The following is a 21206-nucleotide window of genomic DNA, read 5'->3' as shown; positions in this document are numbered from 1 at the left end:
CAATCCTTAAGAGCCATCCAGTATCGCAATACCCTTATCTGCATTTCTCTTCCTTTCTGAGAAACTCATCTTATCATTCTATTGTTTGAGAACAATAAACTTCCCCTAGGCAAGCAGACCCCATAACAGTAATCTCCAGAGATACTTTAGCCAGGCTCTGCGAGATTGCAGTCTCCACATTCAAGCTCTGCCGGGCTCAATTCCTGCAAGAATGATTATGAGGACTCAGCTTGATTATGCGGAGCTTGGTCCAGCCTTCATAGACCCTCATCCCAGTTTATTTCTCCTTCCTACCCTTTTTCCTTGATCCTCTCTCTTCTCCATGTTTGCTATTATGAGCCCTCAGTACAGTTAGGGCAGAGGACATTGCTAAAAGCAGGGCCGTCTCTCTCATGAGGTGGAGTGAATCTCCTGCCTTAGTCACTGGTGGCATGGCAAATGGTGCTGCCCACCCACCCACCAGGAGCACCCCTTATTTCTGCCTCTCTCCTGAGAGTTAGCACTACAGTGAGTGCTCTGGGGAGCCCCATCGGCTGCGCTCCTGCTGTGACCGGGGCTCTCCAGAGCTGCCGTTGTCCAGCAGCGCTACAGCAGGTACTCCAGAGAGCCCCACCTGCTGGACTCTCTGAGAGATGCATTGGCCAAAGAAAGGGGTCAGTGTGGCTCTTCAGAGAGCCAGCCGGACTCCAACACCTGGCTCTGAGGGGGCCTCAGAGCCAGGCATTGTGGGAGGGCTGTTCTAAGAGGTTACCCGTGGTATGGGCAGTCTCCTGGGACAACGCTCCCACAATGCCTGGCTCTGAGGACCACCTCAGAGCCAGGTATTTGGGGCTGGCTGTAGCCAGCTCTCTGAAGAGCCATGGTGGCCAGAGCAGCTGACAAGCTCCTCAGAGAGTCTGCCCTCTGGCTCACTCTGAGAGAATTCTAAGAGCAAGCCAGAAGACAGAAAGCAGCAACACTGAGGGGTGAGAAGTGGGGACTGGGATGGGGGATGGCGTGATGATGCAGTGGCACCAGAAATGCAGCAGTGACAATGGGGAATGCCGGTGTATGTGTGCTCTCCTACCTCAGGCATGAGGAGAATTTGTGCCAGTGCTGGCTAAAAGTCCCCTTTTCCAAACTAATCTTCAACCTGTTCAGGTCATCAAAACCTGACAACACAGAAGGCATCCTAATGCAAGTAACCTTCTCCCTGAATAATGGTCTTGCCTTGGATTTCTTTCTAGTCCCAAGTCTCTTCGGAAGCCCACAGCCACCTTTTCCTAAGAACAGCCAGAGGGTGCAAAGCAGGAAAGTGCCGCAGCACCACACAAGGAGGAAAGCCCCCAACATATTGGTTCGTCTTGCGAAGGTTAGTGGACAAACATGGTTTGTCCTGTGGTATTCTAGCTCTTTAAGAGACAAGCCAGTGTGTGAGCAAAGCAGAAGTTTCACTTTTACAACAGAAGCCTGAATTGATGGTGGGCCCTGTATAAGTTCTTTAGGGTCCACAACAACCCTGGGCCTAAATGGAATCAGGGACAATTCTTAGTTACATTGCACTTGTTTTTTCCCCCTCCAATCCATTTTTTTCTGCCCTAGTTTCCCAGTGAGTTGTAATAAGAAGCAATTGAGCTTTTGGAAGATATCTTGTGGATGCTGCTGTTCTCCCATATGAAATAGTGCCTATCCAGTCTTTCAGCATTGACCTTTGGGGCAATGACTTTACAGAGTCAACAGGAAGCTTGTTCCCAGAATTCCCTGCAGGGAAGCTGAAGTGCAGTAGTGATTCCTTGACTGAGGACTAAGTTTGGACAAGCAACACACCTGAGTGTGAGCAGGAGGACTTGGTCCCAACACTGCTTTAAGCTCCTTGGAGGAAAAAAAAGGATATACATGTAATAAATAAAAGCAAATAAAACTCAGTTGCATTCCCATATTGGTTGCATCAGGCAAGCGTATTGTTAGTAAACTGAAACAGATAAAGCATCTATCACTGGGCTAGAAGGGCTTAACCACCTTGTTATGCTTTCCGCAGAGAGTGGGCTGCCTAGGCAAATGGGTTTTGGTAATTTAACTGATACATTTGCCAAAATGAAAGCAAAGAAGAGGTCATTCAAGTAGGCTCTTTTAAGTATTATCTGATTCATTAATTATTGTAATAAAAGGTTGTTTGAATTATGCAAATGTTTGATAATTTCTGCTCATAATTGTAGTAATCATAGTGTTTATATATAGTGATTCATAACTTGCTGAGACTATAAGGTATTCCTTTTCTATTCCATTACATTTGCCTAAATAAATAGGCATTTATGGTCATTCATGAATTTATCATTATATACTACTACATACTAACGGCAGGTGGGGTGGGGGAGCAATCCTATGTCTCCTAAACAGCATCTGAGGAAAATGGCATTTTTGGGTTTCCTGGCTCAGAGACAGGAATCCGTGCTCCCCTCCCCCTCATAGCTGGTGCGGAGAACAGCACCAGCTGCTTCTCCGCACTTGTAAAATGGAATGTGATGGGGAGAAGGGTGCGTTCCTGGGAGGAGACCGGGACAGCATTCCTACAACCTTTCCTATGACAACCCCAGCCTCCTTCCCTCCCGCTCCCCAAAGCCTCTTCTAGACAGACAAAATTGCCCACCTAGCTACAATGCAGAGAGGCAGGCGCAAGGTGCCTTCCTCCCTGCCTAGGATACTCGTAAGCCTCCAAGTTCGGGGGCTTACGATTACCCAGGGCCCAACCCATAGGATTACGCCCTGAATTATGCATTTCTTCTGTTGATATTCCATGTATTTAAAGGCACTATGTTGTCTACTGACAGCAGTGGGTAGGGTGCAGAAGGGGGGCCCCAAGACTATAGTGCCCTGGGCCTGTTGTTAGTTCTTTTGCTGCCCTGAATTTGGTTCAACCTCCATCTCCTGGGATATTGAAAAGTCTACATTTGCTTCTACTGTTTCATAATTTATATGAATCCGCTTCTAGGAATTCCACATGGTTCTCTTATCTGCATTGTTGTTTTGCACAAAGCTCATTCCAATAAAGAACAAAAAGTTGCCCTTTGCTTTTGTCACCATGTTCTCAGTAGGCTGTTATCAGTAAGCCTTTGTGGGTCTCGGTGCATAAGGATTAGAGGTCATAAATACTTAATTCTTTGCTCTTTTTTAAATGTAAGATAGACAACAAAGGTACCTGGAGTTTAGGTCTCAATTGATAATTTGTCAGTAGCTGCAAATCACACACAAGATGATCTTTCTCCTTTTCAAAACCTAACTCTATCAGATGAGGGTTGCTGAAGTCACCTCCATGTTCTGACATCATAATACTTTACACCCCTTCCCTCATTGTCTGGTGCTGCCATTGGAAGGAAAACAGTACAATAACATCAAGAAACTGAGTTAGTACATATTATGGAAAGGGAGGCGGAAACTTGACAGCGAGGTGTCACTTTTGGTGGCAGAGCCAAAATTATAACATAATTTTGCCTTAAAAACAAGATCCAAGAAGGATTTGCCTAGTAGGTCAAATGATACCCCATCATTTGTCAGCTATTCTATTCTGCCAATGGAACACAGGTGTATTCAATAACTGTATCAACCTTTGCCAACCAGGCACCTTCCAATTGTTTTAGACTATGGCTCCCATCATTCTTGACCACTGGCCATGCTGGTACCATGGCTGGGGCTGGTAGGAGTTATAGTTCAAACATCTGGAGGGCACCACAGTGGGTATGGTTGATATATATAATACATACATAATGGGCACTCTGCTCTCTACAGTTGAGATGTAGACACAAACCACATTATAACATTTGCTGTATTCAAGTTCATCTACTTGGCAGAAAGATTTGTTTTCATATTTTAAGAAATAGTCACTGCCTTTCCTAGTAACATACACTGTATTTCAAGGTATAAGCAATAATTTATGGACAAATTCAACTTGGTACAGGGGCTGCTCTTCAAACCTTCAATGGATTATGTCAGTACCATGTACATTAAAACCATGTACATACTGTATCATCCAGTTCTTGTTCAGTACCAAGTAAAACTACGTGAACATTAAACACAAAATCATAAATGAATCTCATTCAACAATAAAATACTTTAATAATGATCAGATATTGTGCAGTGCACAATGCCTGCACTTCAGTTCCTTAAGCATATTGTGGTGAACACTACAAATCATAAGCTACATCTGATGTCTGTTTTCAAAATGTCATATTTGCTTCTCTCCATCATTTCCTCCAAGGCAAGTTCACTGGAGTCTCGAACCTTATTACAGTATTTGGGTCTCTCTCTTCATTAGGCACTCCAGAGTTAAATGTCTTTTTGCTTCCTGCAGGCAGCTAGAAACTCACTTCTCTCTTTCAACAGATCCCTTCAGGCTTGACTTTTGCCTCTTCTTCTCCCTTTGTCCAATAATGCGAAAGAGTTTCTTCTTTGCTTCCTTCTGCCTCTTAAGCTTCTCTTCCTCTTCTTTCTGTTTCCCTTTAAGATGTTCTTTAAGCTGCTGCCGGTGTTTCACCTTGGCTTTCTTCAGCCTGTAGCTGTGTACCGTACCCAAAGCAGAGAGAAGTGCTGCAATCTTAACGAAACCAAAAAAAAGTGTGTAACTACAAGGCTGACAAGTGCCATAAGAACTGGCAGACGCTGGTATGCTTCCAAGGATTTAATGACTACAACCAAACAGGGAAATCTGACACTTTACTGGGGTTATGCTGTAGCAAGATAAGCACTGCTGGAGGTGGGACAGGGTCTCAAAGAGGTTTCCTCTTGTGGTGATGCCACGACTCTTATGCCACATAGAGCTTTGGTTCAGTTTCTTTTATTGCACACACACACACACCCACACACCTCTCTGGAGTAACTGATTAACTTGGATATTAAAACCAGTATCTCTTGATCCTTGGATCAACACACTACAAAAAGCAGGCCTGTAAGACACATGGTGGCCAGTTGCTAAGTGCATATTTATTTGCCCATCATCCTGAAAGTTACAAGTCACTTAGGTGCAATCCTATGCATGTTTAGACAGAAAAAAAGTCCTACAAATCCAAGCACAAAAAATTAGGTGTTATGAATTACCTAAAACATACATTCCTCTAATCATAACTGAATACTGAGAGTAGAACATGCATAGAGAACTGAAATGTACCCGTTTAGGGTGCAATCCACATCCCAGTGACGTCACTGACAAACCTACAGTTGATTTTAATAGGAAAGCATCCTTGATATTTAAAAGAAGTCCATATTACAAGTTGCAAACTGGCTAGCATGCAATGCGTGCAAACTACTCAGGGCAAAAATGGTGCAGGCTGCAGAAGTTGCAATCAATCAATGACAAGAAAGAACTCCTAACTTGCTATTTTGATTCTTGTGCCCAAGAAAGGATTTCTGCAAAACACTTAACATAAAGAAAAGCTGTGCAGGATAAGACCAAAGGCCTATCTAGTCCAGCATTCTGTTCCCACAGTGGCCAACCAGATACCTCAATGGAAAGTCCGTAAGTAGGACATGAACACAATTAAAACAACCTCCTGGTTTTGTTCCCTAGCAACTGGAATCAGAGGCATACTACCTCTGATACTGAAGTTAATATATAGCCATCATGACTAGAAGCCACTGATAGCTTTAGCCTCCCATAATTTGTCTAATTCCCTTTCAAAGCTGACCAAGTTGGTGGCCTTCACTACATCTTGTGGAAGCTAATTCCATACTTGAAGTATGTGCTGTGTGAAGAGGTACTTCCTTTCATCTGTCCTTAATTCCCCAACACTCATCTTCATTGGATGACCCTGTGTTCTAGTATTATGACAGTGGGAGAAAAAACTCTCCCTATCTGCTTTCTCCACACCTTGCATAATTTTATACACCACTCTATCATGTTCCCCTGTGCCTTTTTTTCTAAGCTAGAGTCCCAAATATTGTAACCTTTCCTCATAGGGAAGTTGTTGCACCCCTTAGATGATTTTGGTTGCCCTTTTCTGCACCTTTTCCAGCTCTATGGCAACATCCTTTCTGAGGTGCAGTGACCAGAACCATACACAGTATTCCAAGTCTGGCTGCACTATAGATATGTATAAGGGCATTACGATCTTAGCAGTTTTATTTTTGCTCCTTAACATGGAATATGCCTTTTTCATAGCAGCTGCACACTGGCTCCAAGTTTTCATTCAGCTATCCAGCACAACCCCAAGATCCCTTTCTTAGCCAGTCACCGTTAGCTCAGCTCTCAGCATATAAATTAAGATTTTTTGCCCTAATGTGCATCACTTTACACTTTCCTGACAAATGTTGTTCAATGTGAGCAATTACCTTCTTTTCATGAGGCTCCCTGATAACAGCTGGTCTCCATTTGTCCTTTGGGACTTTTGCTTTTCTTTCTTGAATCTTAGGCTTGCTCTTAAATGGCAAGGCCTTCTGAAGTGCTTTTGGAATATGCAGTTTATTGAAATGTCTCTTCTCCCGGACTATAAGCTAGAAAGAATGAATGTAAATTGAACAGTGGCATTCCTTTTTCTTTTTATGTGAATACTACTTTCTATTCATCAATTACATTTTGTATTGTAATAAATATTAGGAAGACATTCACAGCTCCTTCCCACAATCAAAAGATATTATCAAAATCCCTGGCCATGTGGGAGGAGCCCATGTTGCAGCTTCTCCCCACACCATCTGGGTGATACTGGCATGGGGAAGAGGTCTTGCCATGTTAGCCAGGGCCCTCATTAACAGACTTCATCCATCATTTGACAGATCTTAAAATGAGTTGTCAGAACTGAAATGCACAGGTGGAATCTTGTTCTGTGTACTGCTAATCTGCAGGGGTGGGCAACTTGAGGCCCTCCAGATGTTTTGGCCTATAATGCCCATCAGCCATCACCACTGGCTATGCTACCTAGGGCTAATGGGTATCATAAGCCAATACAGCTGGAGGGCCACAAGTTGCCCACCCCTGTGCTAAAGAAAGCCACACTTCTAGCAAGATGGGCAAAGACAAGATCATACGCTGAAAGTTGGATTATATTACACACACGTGAAACCATGCAAGGTTCTCCACAAGGTTTATTCCAACTGTGTGCTTAAAATATATATTCGGCAAATTCAGAACCAAACTTTTGTAAGAGGAATAAATTACACTACCAGGGAAGGATGCCCACAATAGGGTTTCTCTTGAGAAGGAAGAAGAGTTTGCCATTTTATTCGCCTTTTTATGAAAAAGCAAGAAAATGAAAGGGCCAGGAATCAGGAAAAAGTGGGAGGATGAGAGAGTGTAAAAGTTCAGGGAGACGATGAAGTGGCTAAAATTGTGCTAAGTAAAGTCTCATCCCCAGATGGCTTTCTATCTATCTATCTATCTATCTATCTATCTATCTATCTATCTATTTATTAAATTTATTAATCGCCCATCTGACTGGTCACCCAGCCACTCTGGGCGATGTACAACCCACCATAAACAATTTAAAACAATAAAATTTTACCATAAATTTTTTTTTAAAAAAAATACCCTAACCCACCCCAAATGCCTGCCTGAACAACCACGTTTTTAATGCACGACGGAAGCTCATTAAAGAGGGGGCATGACGGAGTTCCCTAGGGAGGGAGTTCCACAGAGTGGGGGCCACCACAGAGAAGGCCCTCTCCCTCGTCCCCACCAGTCTAGCTGTCCTGGCTGATGGGACAGAGAGAAAGGCCATCCGAGGCTGATCTTGTTAAGCAGCCTGTCTGGTGTTGCTGGAGGCGCTCCTTAAGATAGGCTGGGCCGGAACCATATAGGGTTTTAAAGGTCAAAACCAACACCTTGAATTTGGCCCGGAAAACAACTGGTAACCAGTGCAACTCCTTCAGCACTGGAGTGATGTGATCTCGCCGGCAGCTGCCTTTAATCAGGCGAGCCGCCGCGTTCTGTACCAGCTGCAGTTTCTACATTCATAGCACAATACATCTCAGGTTCTGTTAAGCAATTTACTTGTTTGTAGATTGTTTTTCAAAATAAAGAAGATTCTAAGTTGGAATTCTCCAGGCACTACCATTGCACAGTCACAGCCATGCAGGTGTTCTGAGCATGTACTCTTTCAATCATATTGAGGACTACTGAGGTACAGATCAGCTACACATATTTGACACTAAAACAGCACTCACACATCCCACATACAACCCTACCTTATACAGCGAGTCCTTGTTTTGTTTTAGTCTGATGCCTTTCTCGTGCCTTAACTGGCCTGTTGTTCTCATTCCTGCCCAGGAATCTTTTTCACCCACAGGCTTGAGCAAGGAAGTCACTGGATTGTAGAAGGCTGGGGTGGATACAGGATACCAAGTCCGCATGAAGACAATATCTAAAAAAATGGAATAAAGTGGTCACACAGTTTTTTAATGCTTTTCCTGTTAATTGTTTAAATTGGGCTTAAATTAGTGTTGTGCCTGGCTGTGTAATGTTTTCAGACCACTTTTTTAGTTTTATTGTAATGAGGCATTTTAGTTTTTAATGTTTATCATATATGTGAGCCTTCTTGGGAGGGTGTTGCCCTGAAAAGCAGCACAGAAATGTCTGAAATAAAATAAACACAGTCTGCAGAGCCGCCAAGTGACCAGTCAGTGGGCGAACGCCACTTCCTACATGAAGCTGTTTTGCACCTTAAGGTCTTTCCCTCTACACCTACACATGAAGCAGAGTCCCAAGATGGTACAGTGGAGTGTACGCTTTTAAACTGCATGAGGAGGAATGCCATGTCTGAATGTTCCCCTATGTGAAAAGCTCTGTAAGTTAAGAAAACCTCACGCATCAGGGAGAAATGTTCTCATTCAACCCTCACCACTATGCTAGTTTTCAACTTGAACAGAGTTTTTCACATGAAGTGCATTCAAGGATGTGATGCCACACCTGCAGAATAAAGTGGTTCTATCATCTCATTCAGCTGTGTGAATGGCTCAGGACTTACTGTCAAAATGTAAAACACAAATGCCCAATGCCACTCTAGCCCTGTACATAACCTGAACACTATAGTTACAACCCACAGGAATATGTGAAGCTAACTCATAATCAAGATGACCACAATCTGGAGCAAAGAAGAAAAACGGTCCTGCAAAATTTCCCTTTTGCAGTAGGTGTAGAAAGCAGAAGAACACGCTCAGCATCCCTGAACCTAACTCTCTGCTACCAAGAGAGAAAATATGCACTGAAACGGTAACATCCCTTATTAGCGGTTGAAAAGAAAACTAGCCTTTGTCCCTGATGTAACCATCGATTTCCACAGGAGGGCAGTTTAAGACAAATAGATTTCTACATGAAGCTGAGTGGGTCAGAACACAGCTTCAAAAATTTACCCTCAGAAATGACTGTGCAACCGATCCAGCTGATATAGTTTCAAGAGTACAAACGGACTTTTAGTGATTCCTGAGAAGAAATAAAAGTCACTTGAGAGGATCATCCTATTAAACAGCTTTAACATACATAATTGGAAGATGCAACCTATTAAACAGCTTTAACATACATAATTGGAAGATGCAACTTACCACTCATTAGCAACTTATCTTCAAATGTTGCTCTGAAAGCACCCTCTGGTGTCCGCAAGGCCTTTTTAATCTGCCCTCGGATACCACTCACAGTACGAATAGCTGCACCTTCAAACTTAGCCACTTCTAGCATAGAGTTAAACATCCCCTGTGTGATGTAAAACAAAGACAATGCGGTAATGAAAGGATGTTCGTGTTCTCTGAATCTTCTAAACCTTTTTGTAGATACGTTTGTGAGGATCATAAAAATACAACAATCACCAAGGAGCCTTTAACAATTTGTGACACTGTACATGAGGGCCAGGACCAAATAACAACTACTTTAAAGTTCAGATTTAACGGCTGCTTTTATATTTTTATAATGTATTTTTTCTTGTGCTATTGTTGCAGATTGTTTTTGTATCATGTTTTCATTCTTTTAGTTTTGTAATCTGCCCAGATAACTTTTGTTACTGGGTGGATTAAAAATGTAATCCATCAGTCTTCAGACTTGCTGGGCTAGCACATGGTCAGTGGGATTTTTGCCCCTCTGTTTCAAAAGTGGCTTGCAAGGCAGTCAAAGAAACACAAATCCAAACCTTCCTTGGGATGTGCAGAATTTGAGTTGATCTGTGAATTCTCCTTCTACTCAAACAGTAGTCCAAAACACGGGGGGTGCTCTCCTTTCTGATCCTTACATGGCATATTTGAAGAAAGATCAAGCTGGGAGTAGGGATGTCAGAGAATTCCGCCACGGATCTTGGGGAGGCTGAATGCCAGTGCATTCGGCCCCCCGAAATCGGTGGCGGAACGGCCTGCCCCCCCCCGCCCCCCCCCGGGACAAGACTTACCTGGGGCGGATCTTCCGGGCGGTGGCGGCTCCGGCCGTAGCCTATCACGGCTGACTGCAGGGACGCAAACGGCGGTGGCTACGGCCACCGCCATTTGCGTTCCTGCTAGCCAGCGGCCGGATGTCCAGCTGCTGGCGGAGCCAGCCGGCGGCTCCGCAGAATCCCTGCGGAGCGGAGCCAGCCGGCCAGGATTCCGGGGGGAAGGACGGAACGCCTCCCCCCCACCATCAACATAATCCGCGAAAAGGTAAGAGACTTTCATACATCCCTAGCTGGGAGCAGGACAAGGAGGTACCTCCCACTTTCTCCCTAAAGCCAGTTTCTAGGTTTCTGGTGGAATATTTTGCAGAATTCTGGAAGTAGCAATATCTCAGCCCAGCTAGACAATCAGCTACAAAACTGGATTGCATCTCCCAACGTATAACTGACTAAGGCAACAATTCAGGGGAAACAGAAAGGAACAATGAGGGCAGACTGTGGACTACTGTTCAGCAAACAAGGAGAACTCCCAGGAAACACCAAATTTTTGTGAACCGCCCAGACAGCTTCGGCTATTGGGTGGTATACAAATTAAATAAATAAATAAATAAATAAATAAATAAATAAATAAATAAATTTCTCCCTACTTGTCATCTCAGTGGCCCCCAAACTAGAGTGTAACAGAATGCACTTCTAGGGAGGGCTAGTGTTGCCTGAGGTTAATACTTCTGCACCTCCAAAGTACCGTTCTAACAAAGGCAGTCTTCAGTTGAAATTTAAAAAACCATATTGTAATGTATTGTAGAAGAGCAGGGGACAGCCAGGTGACTGCCCCATAAGCTTTGTTGCTCAGGCCTCTAGACTGAATTGACCAGGTAACAGCAGAGAACACCCAAGCTTCTCCCTCCCCCGCGGAGGGGAGGTAGGCCTTGTAGTCTTCTGCAATAGATACCTCAAACTAACAACCTGGGGAAGCTTTAGCTGCCTCCTCCCCTCCCCAAATAAACGATTTGATTTATCATTTACAAATAAAAGACAGAAGAGCAACAGAAGGGCTTCCTCCCTCATCAGCAGTGGCACCTGCCCTCTGGAACACTCTCCCATGTGTGGTCCAAGAGGCTGAAACTGTGGTGAACTTTAGACGCCTCTTGAAGGTGCATCTGTTTTACTCAGGCTTTCCCTGACATTGCATGGCTCTGTTGCAGTGTTTCTGTACTGTTTATTTTTATATTGCTTTTTATATTGTATTTTATGTATTTCTTACGTAAACCACTTAGAGATTGTATGATATCAAGTGGTATATAAGTAGTTCAGTAAATATAAAATAAATAAAATCCTGCGGATATAAAGTTTTATAGATCTCTAAGGCAAGACCATTTGCTAAGGCTCATAAAAAAAAAAGATAGCTGCGCTGGTCCATAAGTTAAAAAAAAAACAAAATGGGGGGGCTGATCCAAAATCCATGGTTAGGCAATCCCTTTCTTAGGGCCAATAAAAATGCCTCAAACAATTTGTAAGCTTTCAAGTTCTCCAAAACCCTTTTGTTTTGGTCTCCAGAATTCACTTTTGTCTTCCCCATTGTCCAGAATTGGCTGTTTGATTCTACTGTGTTTTGAAAGGTGAGGCAAATTTCTTTTGGGGGAAAGTATGGCTTTGAGAGCGGGACTATAAGGAAGGCTGAGCACTGAAGAATTGATGCCTTCGAACTGTGGTGCTGGAGAAGACTCTTACCAGTCCCCTGGATGGCAAGGAGGTCAAATCAGTCAATCCTAAAGGAAATCAACCCTGACTGCTCATTGGAAGGACAGATATTGAAGCTGAAGCTCAAATATTTTGGCCACCTAATGCGAAGAGAAAACTCCCTGGAAAAGACCCTGATGCTGGGAAAGACTGAAGGCAAAAGGAGAGGGAGACGGCAGAGGATAAGATGGCTAGATAGCATCAACGATGCAATGAAGATGAACTTGAGCACACTCCGGGAGAGAGCGGAGGACAGGAAGGCCTGGCGTGCTATGGTCCATGGAGTCACGAAGAGTCAGACACGACTTAAGGACTGAACAACACCTAATCAGAGCAGCTTTCAAATGCAAAAGAGAGCTTTTCTATCAGCCAGCCAGCCATTCTGGACTATTAACAAGTCGTCAATAGCCTTGAGCCTTATTATGTTAAGAGGCCAGGAAAAGAAAGAGATACCTACTTAATAATATAAACAACAAAGAGTCTTCTGGAACTTTAAAGACTATAAAACATTTCTTTTGAAGTAAGCTTTTGTGGACCCTGTGCACTTCATCAAGTCATGAAGTTTTAACGTCAAATTGGCAGATCTATATATACATGTTGGGCGTGGGGATTAAACTGTGTTGTCAGAGGACGGTGTAATGTAAAAAAATTTAAATGAAAAAAATACAGACAGTAAATATTATCTTCACAGTTGTCATTCATAAAATGTTGATGGGTGATAACAGACATCATTGCAATGGTGAGCTGATTAAGATATGTAGTGTGATTAAAACAAAACCTTTGTCGTTATTCAAACCACAGGAAGTAGAGTTGAATAATATGACACAAGTAGGTGCAACTAGGGATGCTGGAGAAATTCAAGACGGATTAAAATGAGCTCGGACTTCTAAGAATCCGACCTGCGGAATCCACTGCGGAGTGACCCCCTCAGGCCCTGCGGAGTCTATGGACTTTCAGATGAATTTTTAACTTTCCCGAAATTTACACATATAAATCCATAGGAAAATATGTACGCTTCTGCCGGGGAAACGTAGAATGGAATATGGGACAATACACTAAATGTTACGTACTGGGGTAAATTATGTAAATACTTACGTAGATATTTATGTAATTATTTCCGTATTTTTCTGCATGATGAAAAAAAATATTCGCATCCGTCTGTGGGCAAATGACGGAACGAAAGGCACCTGACAATCCGCAAAACACAGACGGAGCAGATTTTACACAGTCTGTACATCCCTAGGTGCAACTGATCTACACATTGTATCAGTAAGGATCATGCAAACAAGGCATTGTTCTCTGTATGCAATGGAAAATAACCATGCTTATTTATTATTGCTATTTAAAGTCATTTTATACTACCCTTCATTAAAATGTATCCCAGGGCAGTTTACGGTACAGACATAACAATGTCTTATTTTACTGTTTATATGTAAGGTGCTCCAGGAGCCTCTGTGGCTAATAAAAATAAATATACTTTAAATAAATAAATATCAATAAAAAACAAAACAGTAGAACATAAAAAAAAAATGAAGTCCAAATCCTCCCAGTCTTGAAAGTTTTAAAGAGTGTCAGGAGAAAATGATCAAAGTGGCTTAATGAATTGTGAGATAACATTTTTAAGAATTATGGTTCCATATATTAGAAGCCTATGTTGAAATGTGGACAGGTCTTGCTGAGCCTATGGCCCTGAGCCAAATCAGGACAACTTGAAGACTGAATAGTTTAACTGTGCACTATGTGACAGCTAAATGGAATCGCCATGTTAAGAGGATTCAAGGCACTTCACACATATACCTGTGAATACTCCCTAGAACAGCCCTGTAAGGTAGGCCAATATTATTATTCCCAGATTGCACACAAGGTGCCTTGTTGTACCACAGAATTACAAGCCCTGCACCCTCCCTGCTTATCCAGCTGCTCAAAGTTCCAAAGCTGTGCAAAATCCTCAGCCAGAAACGAAGAATTTAGTAAGTTCAATAAGGGAGCAACATGGGAACTCATGGCGGAAGGTGCTAAATGCTCCAGGGCAGCCTTCCCTATCCTGGCGCCCTCCAGACGTTTTGGACTACAATTCCCAGAATTCCTGACCATTAGCCATGCTAGATGGGGTTGATGGGAGTTAGAGTCAAAAACATCTGAAGGGCACCGGGTTGGGGAAGGCTGCTCGAGTGGCTAGCGTTTAGTCCCGCTCCTTGAAAGCTTCAGACAGGTTCTCCCTAGCTTCAAGACCTTTTGCCAAGATGATTTATTGCCAGTATTTCATCTGAAACCATCATAACCATAAATGTATTTCTAAAAAATGCAATTTTCACACTGATTATCAGACACCACATGTCTACAAATGCCATAACTACTGCTCAAATACCTTGATAAATGCTGTATTCTTGTAAATTTTGAACGGAAAACCAGTCAGCTTTAATTTCTTCACAACTCTTATAGACTTATCTAAGTCAAGCACAACTCCAGTTGCCGCTATCCGAAAATCAGGCTGAAATACAACCAAATACGGGCAAGTTAAAAAAAAAATGCCAGAATTAAGAGTGCTTATCTGAATGTCTGGTTCACTGTGGTCAGGGGTCCACAAATGTTAGCTTAGCTTACTCTGTGTGTGGCAGAGAACTGGGGAGTGGGATTTCAAACCATGCAGAAGCAACGTCTCTCACACACTGCTTCTACCTGGCCCAAAGTTCAGCAACGTAACATGAGAACCCCGCTCCTCTCTGCCCCTGAGTAGCGCCCTTCATGACAAAGCCGGGGCACTTACCCTGGCAAGCAGGTCTGTAGCAGCCTAATTATGCTCTTACATCAGATATTATTTCTCCATCAATATTACCTCTCAGGCACTCTTCACAAATAAACCCATCCTTACCCTAGGCCAGCCTTCCCCAACCTGGTGCTCTCCAGATGTTTTGGATGACAACTTCCAACATTCCTGACCAGTGGCTATGCTGGCTGGGGCTGATGGGAGTTAGCGTCTAAAACATCTGGAGGCCACCCGATTGGGGAAGGCTGCTCTAGGCTAATTGGAAACTGTCCATGATAAAATACTTACTGTTGTACCCCTCACTGACTGGATTGCCAAGCATCCTGTCCCTTGTGGTGTGATAGGACCTGAAAAGCAAGATTGATCAACATCTGCAGTGTATGGCTGAACAGCATATCTTCTATTAAAGTTAGTGAGAAGAGTAAAATGGAAAGAATATGAGGGTGTTACAAACATGTACAACAAGGGCAGGCAGAAGATCAACTGGGATCTAATAGAAGACCTCTGGATGATCGGAAGTAGATCAGCAAGGATTCCCCAATTGTTTTAACAATGGCAAAAAAAAACAGCTCCTCACCCTAAAAAAAAAAAAATACTGCTGAAATTAAAAATGCTGGGCAGGGGAGGCATTTTTGTTCGGGAGGACAGACCTTGCTTCAGTTATCCATGTTCTTGCGACAGCCAGGCTGGATTATCGTAATGCATCTCTACGTGGGGCTACCTCTAAAGACGGTTCAGAAATCTCAACTGGTTTCAAAATGTGGCTGGTCAAGCACTGGGGAGTGCTAGGCAGTCAGGTCATGTGACATCCAGGCTGCATCAGCAGCGCTGATTACTGGTACGCTTCCAGAGCCAATTTAAAGTGCTGGTATTGGCCTTTAAAGACCTCAATCACGGGTGGGCAACTTGTGGCCCTCCAGATGTTTTGGCCTACCCCTCACCACTGATCATGCTGGCTAGGGCTGGTGGAAGTTGTCGGCCAAAACATTTGGAGGGCCACACGTTGCCCATCCCCGCCCTAAATGGTCTGAGTCCAGGCTGCCTGAAGGATCACCTTCATCTATACTAACCGGCCTGCACTCTGATATCAGCACTGAAAGTGCTGCTTGCACGCCCACCTGTAAGAGCAATTAGGCTGGTGGACACCAGGGACAGGGGCTTCTCGATAGTGGCCACCTGCTTGCGGAATGCTGACATCCATCTGGTCCCATCATTACCTAAAGACTTACATTTTCACCTTGACCTATAATTGAGCTGCTAGTTAATTGGGCGCAGTTGTGTCAATGGTGCTAGCCAGTTTTAATTGTTAAAACATTGATATTTTATTTTTATTATTGTTTTATGGTTTTAATTTTGTATGCCATCTTTGGAGGGTTTCCTCTAAAAGGTGTCCTATCAGTCTTTTAATTAAACAATTAAGGGCGCAATCCTATCAAGATAGGTGGCCGCCTCCAAACTTGGAGGCGACCACCTATCCAAAGCAAGGCAGGAGAAGCACAGGTAGGATGGTTCCCTCTGCGCCTCTCCTGCCCTGCTATTTTCTGCTAGACAGCTGTTTTCAGCTGTCTAGCGGCGGGGGGGGGGGCGACCAAGAGAGGAAGCTGTGTGTACGACACATTGGATGCTCCGCTCTCCCCACCCTGGAACGCCCCCAGCCCCACCCCTTTTCAGCACTCCTCTTCCAAGCGCGGAGGACAGGGCTTCTCCCCGGGGGGGGAGGTTGGTTTTCGGGAAAAGAGCATATCCTATGGCCCTCTAGACAGTGTCTAGTGGCCATAGGATTGCTCCCTAAGGGTGCAATCCTATGCATGTTTAGATAGAAAAATGTCCTGCAACTCCCAGCATTCCCCAGCCAGCATGCTGGGACTTGTAGGGCTTCTGTCTAAACATGCATAGAATTAATAAAGGACTGAGTTATGTTTAGTTCTGGTACTCAAAACTGATTCTTGGGCTCAGAATCGTTTTAACTCTAACTGTATGTCTTTTGCACATGGCTCCACTTGGTGGAGCTCAAGGTTCTAGTAAAAACAAAGCAGATCCGATCCCACAAACCTAAAGTCTGCCCTCCCCTGATGTACAGAATATTTATTTTCAAAACTGAAATAAATGGTTTAATGTATCTGCATATGTAATAATCAAGGAGTATACGTGTGATTCAAGGTAGACAAGTCTGCAGATTCTTTGCATCTATCTCTTTAATGTGGTATGGAAAGTCAAGGAACGACCTCCCTGGCATCTGTTTTTTTCCCCTTCATATAGCTTGCAGGTGGATGGTGGTGGAAATATTTCATTTGCACAGATTTTGTCTGGCGCCTCATTTAAAAAAGAATTGCAGCAGTGTATTTATGTTCAATGCCAGAGAAGGGTCATTTGGGGATGCGGCAGTGGCGCTTTGGCTGTTACTCCCTCGCTCTAAACATTCATTAACAAATGATCTAAGTGTTTTCCATATCTGCCTAGAGCACTTTTGCTGTAGCCCATCACCTGGGAGAGAATGGACAAATTATACAAACTAATCTGTCCCTGAATGCTTAAAGCATGGCACACCCTGCCTCTTTACAGAGGACTGAGATTTCAGATCCTACCCAGCCCTACGAATTGTATGACCTCTCTACATTCTACACAGTAATTCCACAGTTACTCTTCTGTGAGGCTTTGAGAAATATTTATTCTTAGTAAAATAGCTTTACAAGAGGATCCTGGAGCTTTCCCTGAAGCTAAAACCTTGTGGAGTTTACTCTTACCCCAAAATGTTGCCCCACAATGCATATGTTGTGGTGTGTACTTAAGTAGCCTGTGACGGCCATTATGGTCTTCAATGTAGTACATAGGGATGGTCTGAAACCGCCTCCAGCCTAATGAGAATATCAGAGGATCTCGAGTCTTAAGGATTTTCTTATACCAGCGATGTTTCTTCAGGCGCATCTGAGGAAAACCAAGGGAGAGTTTCATCAAAAGCAAACCTTGGCGCTAACAATTATTTCAGCAATCCCTATCCTCCCTTGATAATGACAACACCTTTGCTGTGTAGAAAGTTATCAATGGTGTATTCAAGCTTGCTAGCTGCCAATTCAAAATTTACTATGTTTAGGTAATATGATCACCCTAACCCCTAAATAGAACCCTTGGAAACAGAAAAGCCTTGGGGATAAAGGAAATACATAGACAGTTTCACAGGCTGCATCCTGAAAGAGCCACTCCAAGGGCTGGATCCAAAGAGCCATGAGTGGATGGAAAATAGTTGCTAGCACTATTCTGCAAATTCTTGCACAAGCACTAGAGAAGAGTGCTTTAATTGGTGGGTCCTACCGCCCTCTTTATGCTTCTGCTTGCATAAGAGGGCTTTTATTATATTTAGCAGTATGCAAATGTCACAAATAAATTTCAGAATTAGTTTCACTTTTCTCATGAAAATCTTTATTGCAAGGTATAAAACAGCCTTCCACTGAGCAGCAGTCATTTTTCACATGAAGAAAGGCACCCTCTAGATTCAATCCCAAAATATCATTCAGACAAAGGATGTGAGTAAGGTATCAATTGTGCTATGGAACAGTACACACACGTTTTGAAACAGAGATAGGGAACCTCCAGCTTCTTCCCCAGGCCCTCCCCTCCCCCACCAGGAAAAAGCTCTTATCTCTGATCAGCAGCTTATTGGAGATAAGAGCTTCTTCCTGCTCCAGAGTGGGAAAGGGAGCTCTTGTCACTATGCATTGGAGAAAAACTCTTATTTCAACTGCTCTTATCTCAGCAGAGCTTTTCCCTGCAGGGGAGAGAGGGTGAGGAGGAAATTGCTGAGTGATTCAGTCTTGCCTACTTTGGAGGCTTTTCCTGCTTACTTCTGAATAGACATACAGCAACCTTGTCCTGCTTACTTCTGAGTAGGCTTAAAATCAGTAGTCACCCCTTTTGGGCCCTGTCCACAGGTGAAAAATGGTCCCTGAGACCTTTCCCAGATTGAAATTCAGTCTTCAGGCTGAGAAAGGTTCCCCATCCTTGTTCTAGAACACACCAGCCAGCCTAGGACTAAGGATCTCCAGAAAAAAGAACCAGGCAAGGAATCTGAAGGCAAGCTGAGAGCCATTATGGATGGTTTAAAAAAGGAAGGATTTATCTGTAGCAGCAGAGTGGAAGACCAATCTTGTCAAGAAATGGCTGGACATAATTGCACAGAGCATCACTGCTCAGGGCACATCTTTATGAGAGCTTCTTGCTTACTCGTGTCAGTGTTTTGACACAAAATGAGACATAAGGGAGGAAAAAATATGCACACTCACAAATGTTACATACAGTAGCACATCAGAACACTGCACCATAATGAAAAAACACCCTTGTGTTGTGACTGCATACCTGCACATATCCCACATTTCCTTCAGTGTTTCCTAGGCCACCCAAGATAATTGGATAGCGTGGGTCAAAATGCAACACCAGTTCACAAGGGACATTCTCAAGTTCTATCCGGATATACATTCCAGGCCGGAAGCCCTCATACTGAACTCTGGTCTCATCGTCTTGATCTTCAAATTCAGCCCTGTTAAGCTGTGTGATAGAATCAGTTCAGAGAGAGATTAATAGAAAGAAAGAAAGAAAGAAAGAAAGAAAGAAAGAAAGAGAGAGAGAGAGAGAGAGAGAGAGAGAGAGAGAACATTAAAAACGAGGTATAATGATTACCCCACACTAGTTCAACCCCTTGATCAGTGATCCCCCTTCAAGTCAGAGAAGAAAAATCCACAGATTACACTACTTTTCAAAGCCCACCTAAACCTATAAATAGTAACTTTATCCTAGTACTGGACCTAAGTTGCCTTCCTGTGACTTTGAGCCTCTTGATTTTGTACTGACCACTGCCAAAATGGTATTAATGAGTTGCTCCCTTCTTCGTATCTGGTACCTTTCCAAATATTTGCAAGTGTATTCTCCCTCTTTTTCCAAAGCCTCACTCCAACACCATTTTTGAGGCAAACTCTATGTAGTAGGGAAATTCTCCATCCCCCTTAGAGGTAAGAACGTAAGAAGAATCATACTGGATCAGACTAAGCGTCCATCTAGTCCAGCATTCTGTTCACAAATAGGGCATGAGTGCAATAGCACCCTTCTACTCGTGTTCCGCACCAACTAGCATAAAGAGGCATACTGCCTCTGATACAGGACGTAGCATATAGCTGTAAGATCTTGCACCTGAACCTCTATCCTAGGCTCCCTTCTGTTTAAGCAGCCTGGGGACTTGCCACATGGAGACTGCGACGGCGTGGCGCTCTTGGCAAAGAACCCACAGAGCAGGCTAGCGGCTGCTGTGCCCCATGCTCCTGCTATCCTCTAGCCTGCTTGGTAGTGCACCACTACCACAGAGGGAGAGACAAGTTGCAGATTCTCAAGCTAACTGCTCTGCAGAACATCCAGCTCCTTCTGAGTGATCCACAGGGGTCCAGGGGATTGTTCTGATGCTACGTGGGGGCAAGGCACTCAAGCACCTCGGCCACCCACTGCCCCAGGCTTCCTTTCTATAGCTTGGAGCTGGACAGAGGGGTGGGGACCCTCCTCCCTACGATTCTGTGCATCTGAAAGATTAGTATAACTGCAGGAAGGGACCCAGCCCTCTCCCCCAGCTGACAAGGTTTTGCATCTCTACTAACTAATAGGGGCTTATCTATGTTGGATCTTCCCAGCTGGCAAATGGAAAGGCAGGAATGAAATAGATGGGCACAGCACATTCAGATACAGATGTACCACTGCTGTCAAGGGATTTCAGCTTTCCCTCACCCTTCAGATTCTAAAAAGGGAAACTCATCCCTATTGCTGCACTTCTTGGAACTGCCTCTAACACATCTCCAGTCAATAAAAGCTGAGCAATATAAAATGAGATCTGCATCTGGTAGCTCACATATACTTTGTCACCCACTATCACCGGCCCAGATTTTAATTCAGCAGGGTCCCACCATCACCCATCCCGCACAATTCTTTTAAAAGTTATTATAATGAACATTTACATTATGATTCTCATGGTACATATTAATAATCTAGAAGATAACACATTCTCCCAAAAGGAGTTGACTTCCCAATTTGTAGCTCGTTCTCTTAATCATTATGCTACAGAAACTCTTTATCAAGTAAGAAGTTGATACCTGAGCCTGTTTCTGCATCTCCCCTTTTAAGTCATCAAAATAGGTGGCATCTCCGTCATCATATTCAGCATCAAACATTTCTTTCAGTTTACGTTTCTTATCCATGCGCATCTTCTTTTCCTCTTCTTCCTCACCAGCTTTGGCACCTTTTCCCTCATCATCTTCTTCACTTGCTGCCTGATGGGGGGGGAAGAGTAGAGCGGGACTGAGGTGGGGAAAGGAGTGTTTCATCTCAGCCTTTTAAAACCTTTCTTTCTAAAAGGCCTGCAA

General features: G+C 43.6%; 1 protein-coding gene across 4 annotated transcripts in view; it reads right to left on the bottom strand.

Moving 5' to 3' along the window:
• Positions 1–3793: 3793 nt before the first annotated feature.
• Positions 3794–21206, bottom strand: part of BMS1 (BMS1 ribosome biogenesis factor) — a 44216-nt gene continuing 26803 nt past the window's right edge. For 3 of the 4 annotated variants that reach the window (XM_084845251.1, XM_084845253.1, XM_084845252.1), the window contains 9 exons: positions 20937–21113; positions 19165–19353; positions 17559–17739; positions 15103–15161; positions 14416–14538; positions 9499–9646; positions 8146–8321; positions 6298–6459; positions 3794–4567 (listed from right to left, as the gene is read on the bottom strand). In XM_084845251.1, the coding sequence (XP_084701377.1) occupies positions 4337–4567; positions 6298–6459; positions 8146–8321; positions 9499–9646; positions 14416–14538; positions 15103–15161; positions 17559–17739; positions 19165–19353; positions 20937–21113 (1446 nt within the window). In that variant the 3' untranslated portion in view covers positions 3794–4336. Of the gene's footprint in view, positions 4568–6297; positions 6460–8145; positions 8322–9498; positions 9647–13142; positions 13235–14415; positions 14539–15102; positions 15162–17558; positions 17740–19164; positions 19354–20936; positions 21114–21206 lie in introns of all 4 variants that reach the window. The other variant, XR_014789326.1, reaches the window with a different exon arrangement.

Source organism: Heloderma suspectum, chromosome 3 (genome assembly GCF_057233095.1).
Source record: "Heloderma suspectum isolate Gila_16-S chromosome 3, 16-S_ref, whole genome shotgun sequence".
Taxonomy (NCBI): domain Eukaryota; kingdom Metazoa; phylum Chordata; class Lepidosauria; order Squamata; family Helodermatidae; genus Heloderma; species Heloderma suspectum.
The sequence above is the reverse complement of the archived record's forward strand: the minus strand, read 5'-3'. Positions and strand labels throughout refer to the sequence as shown.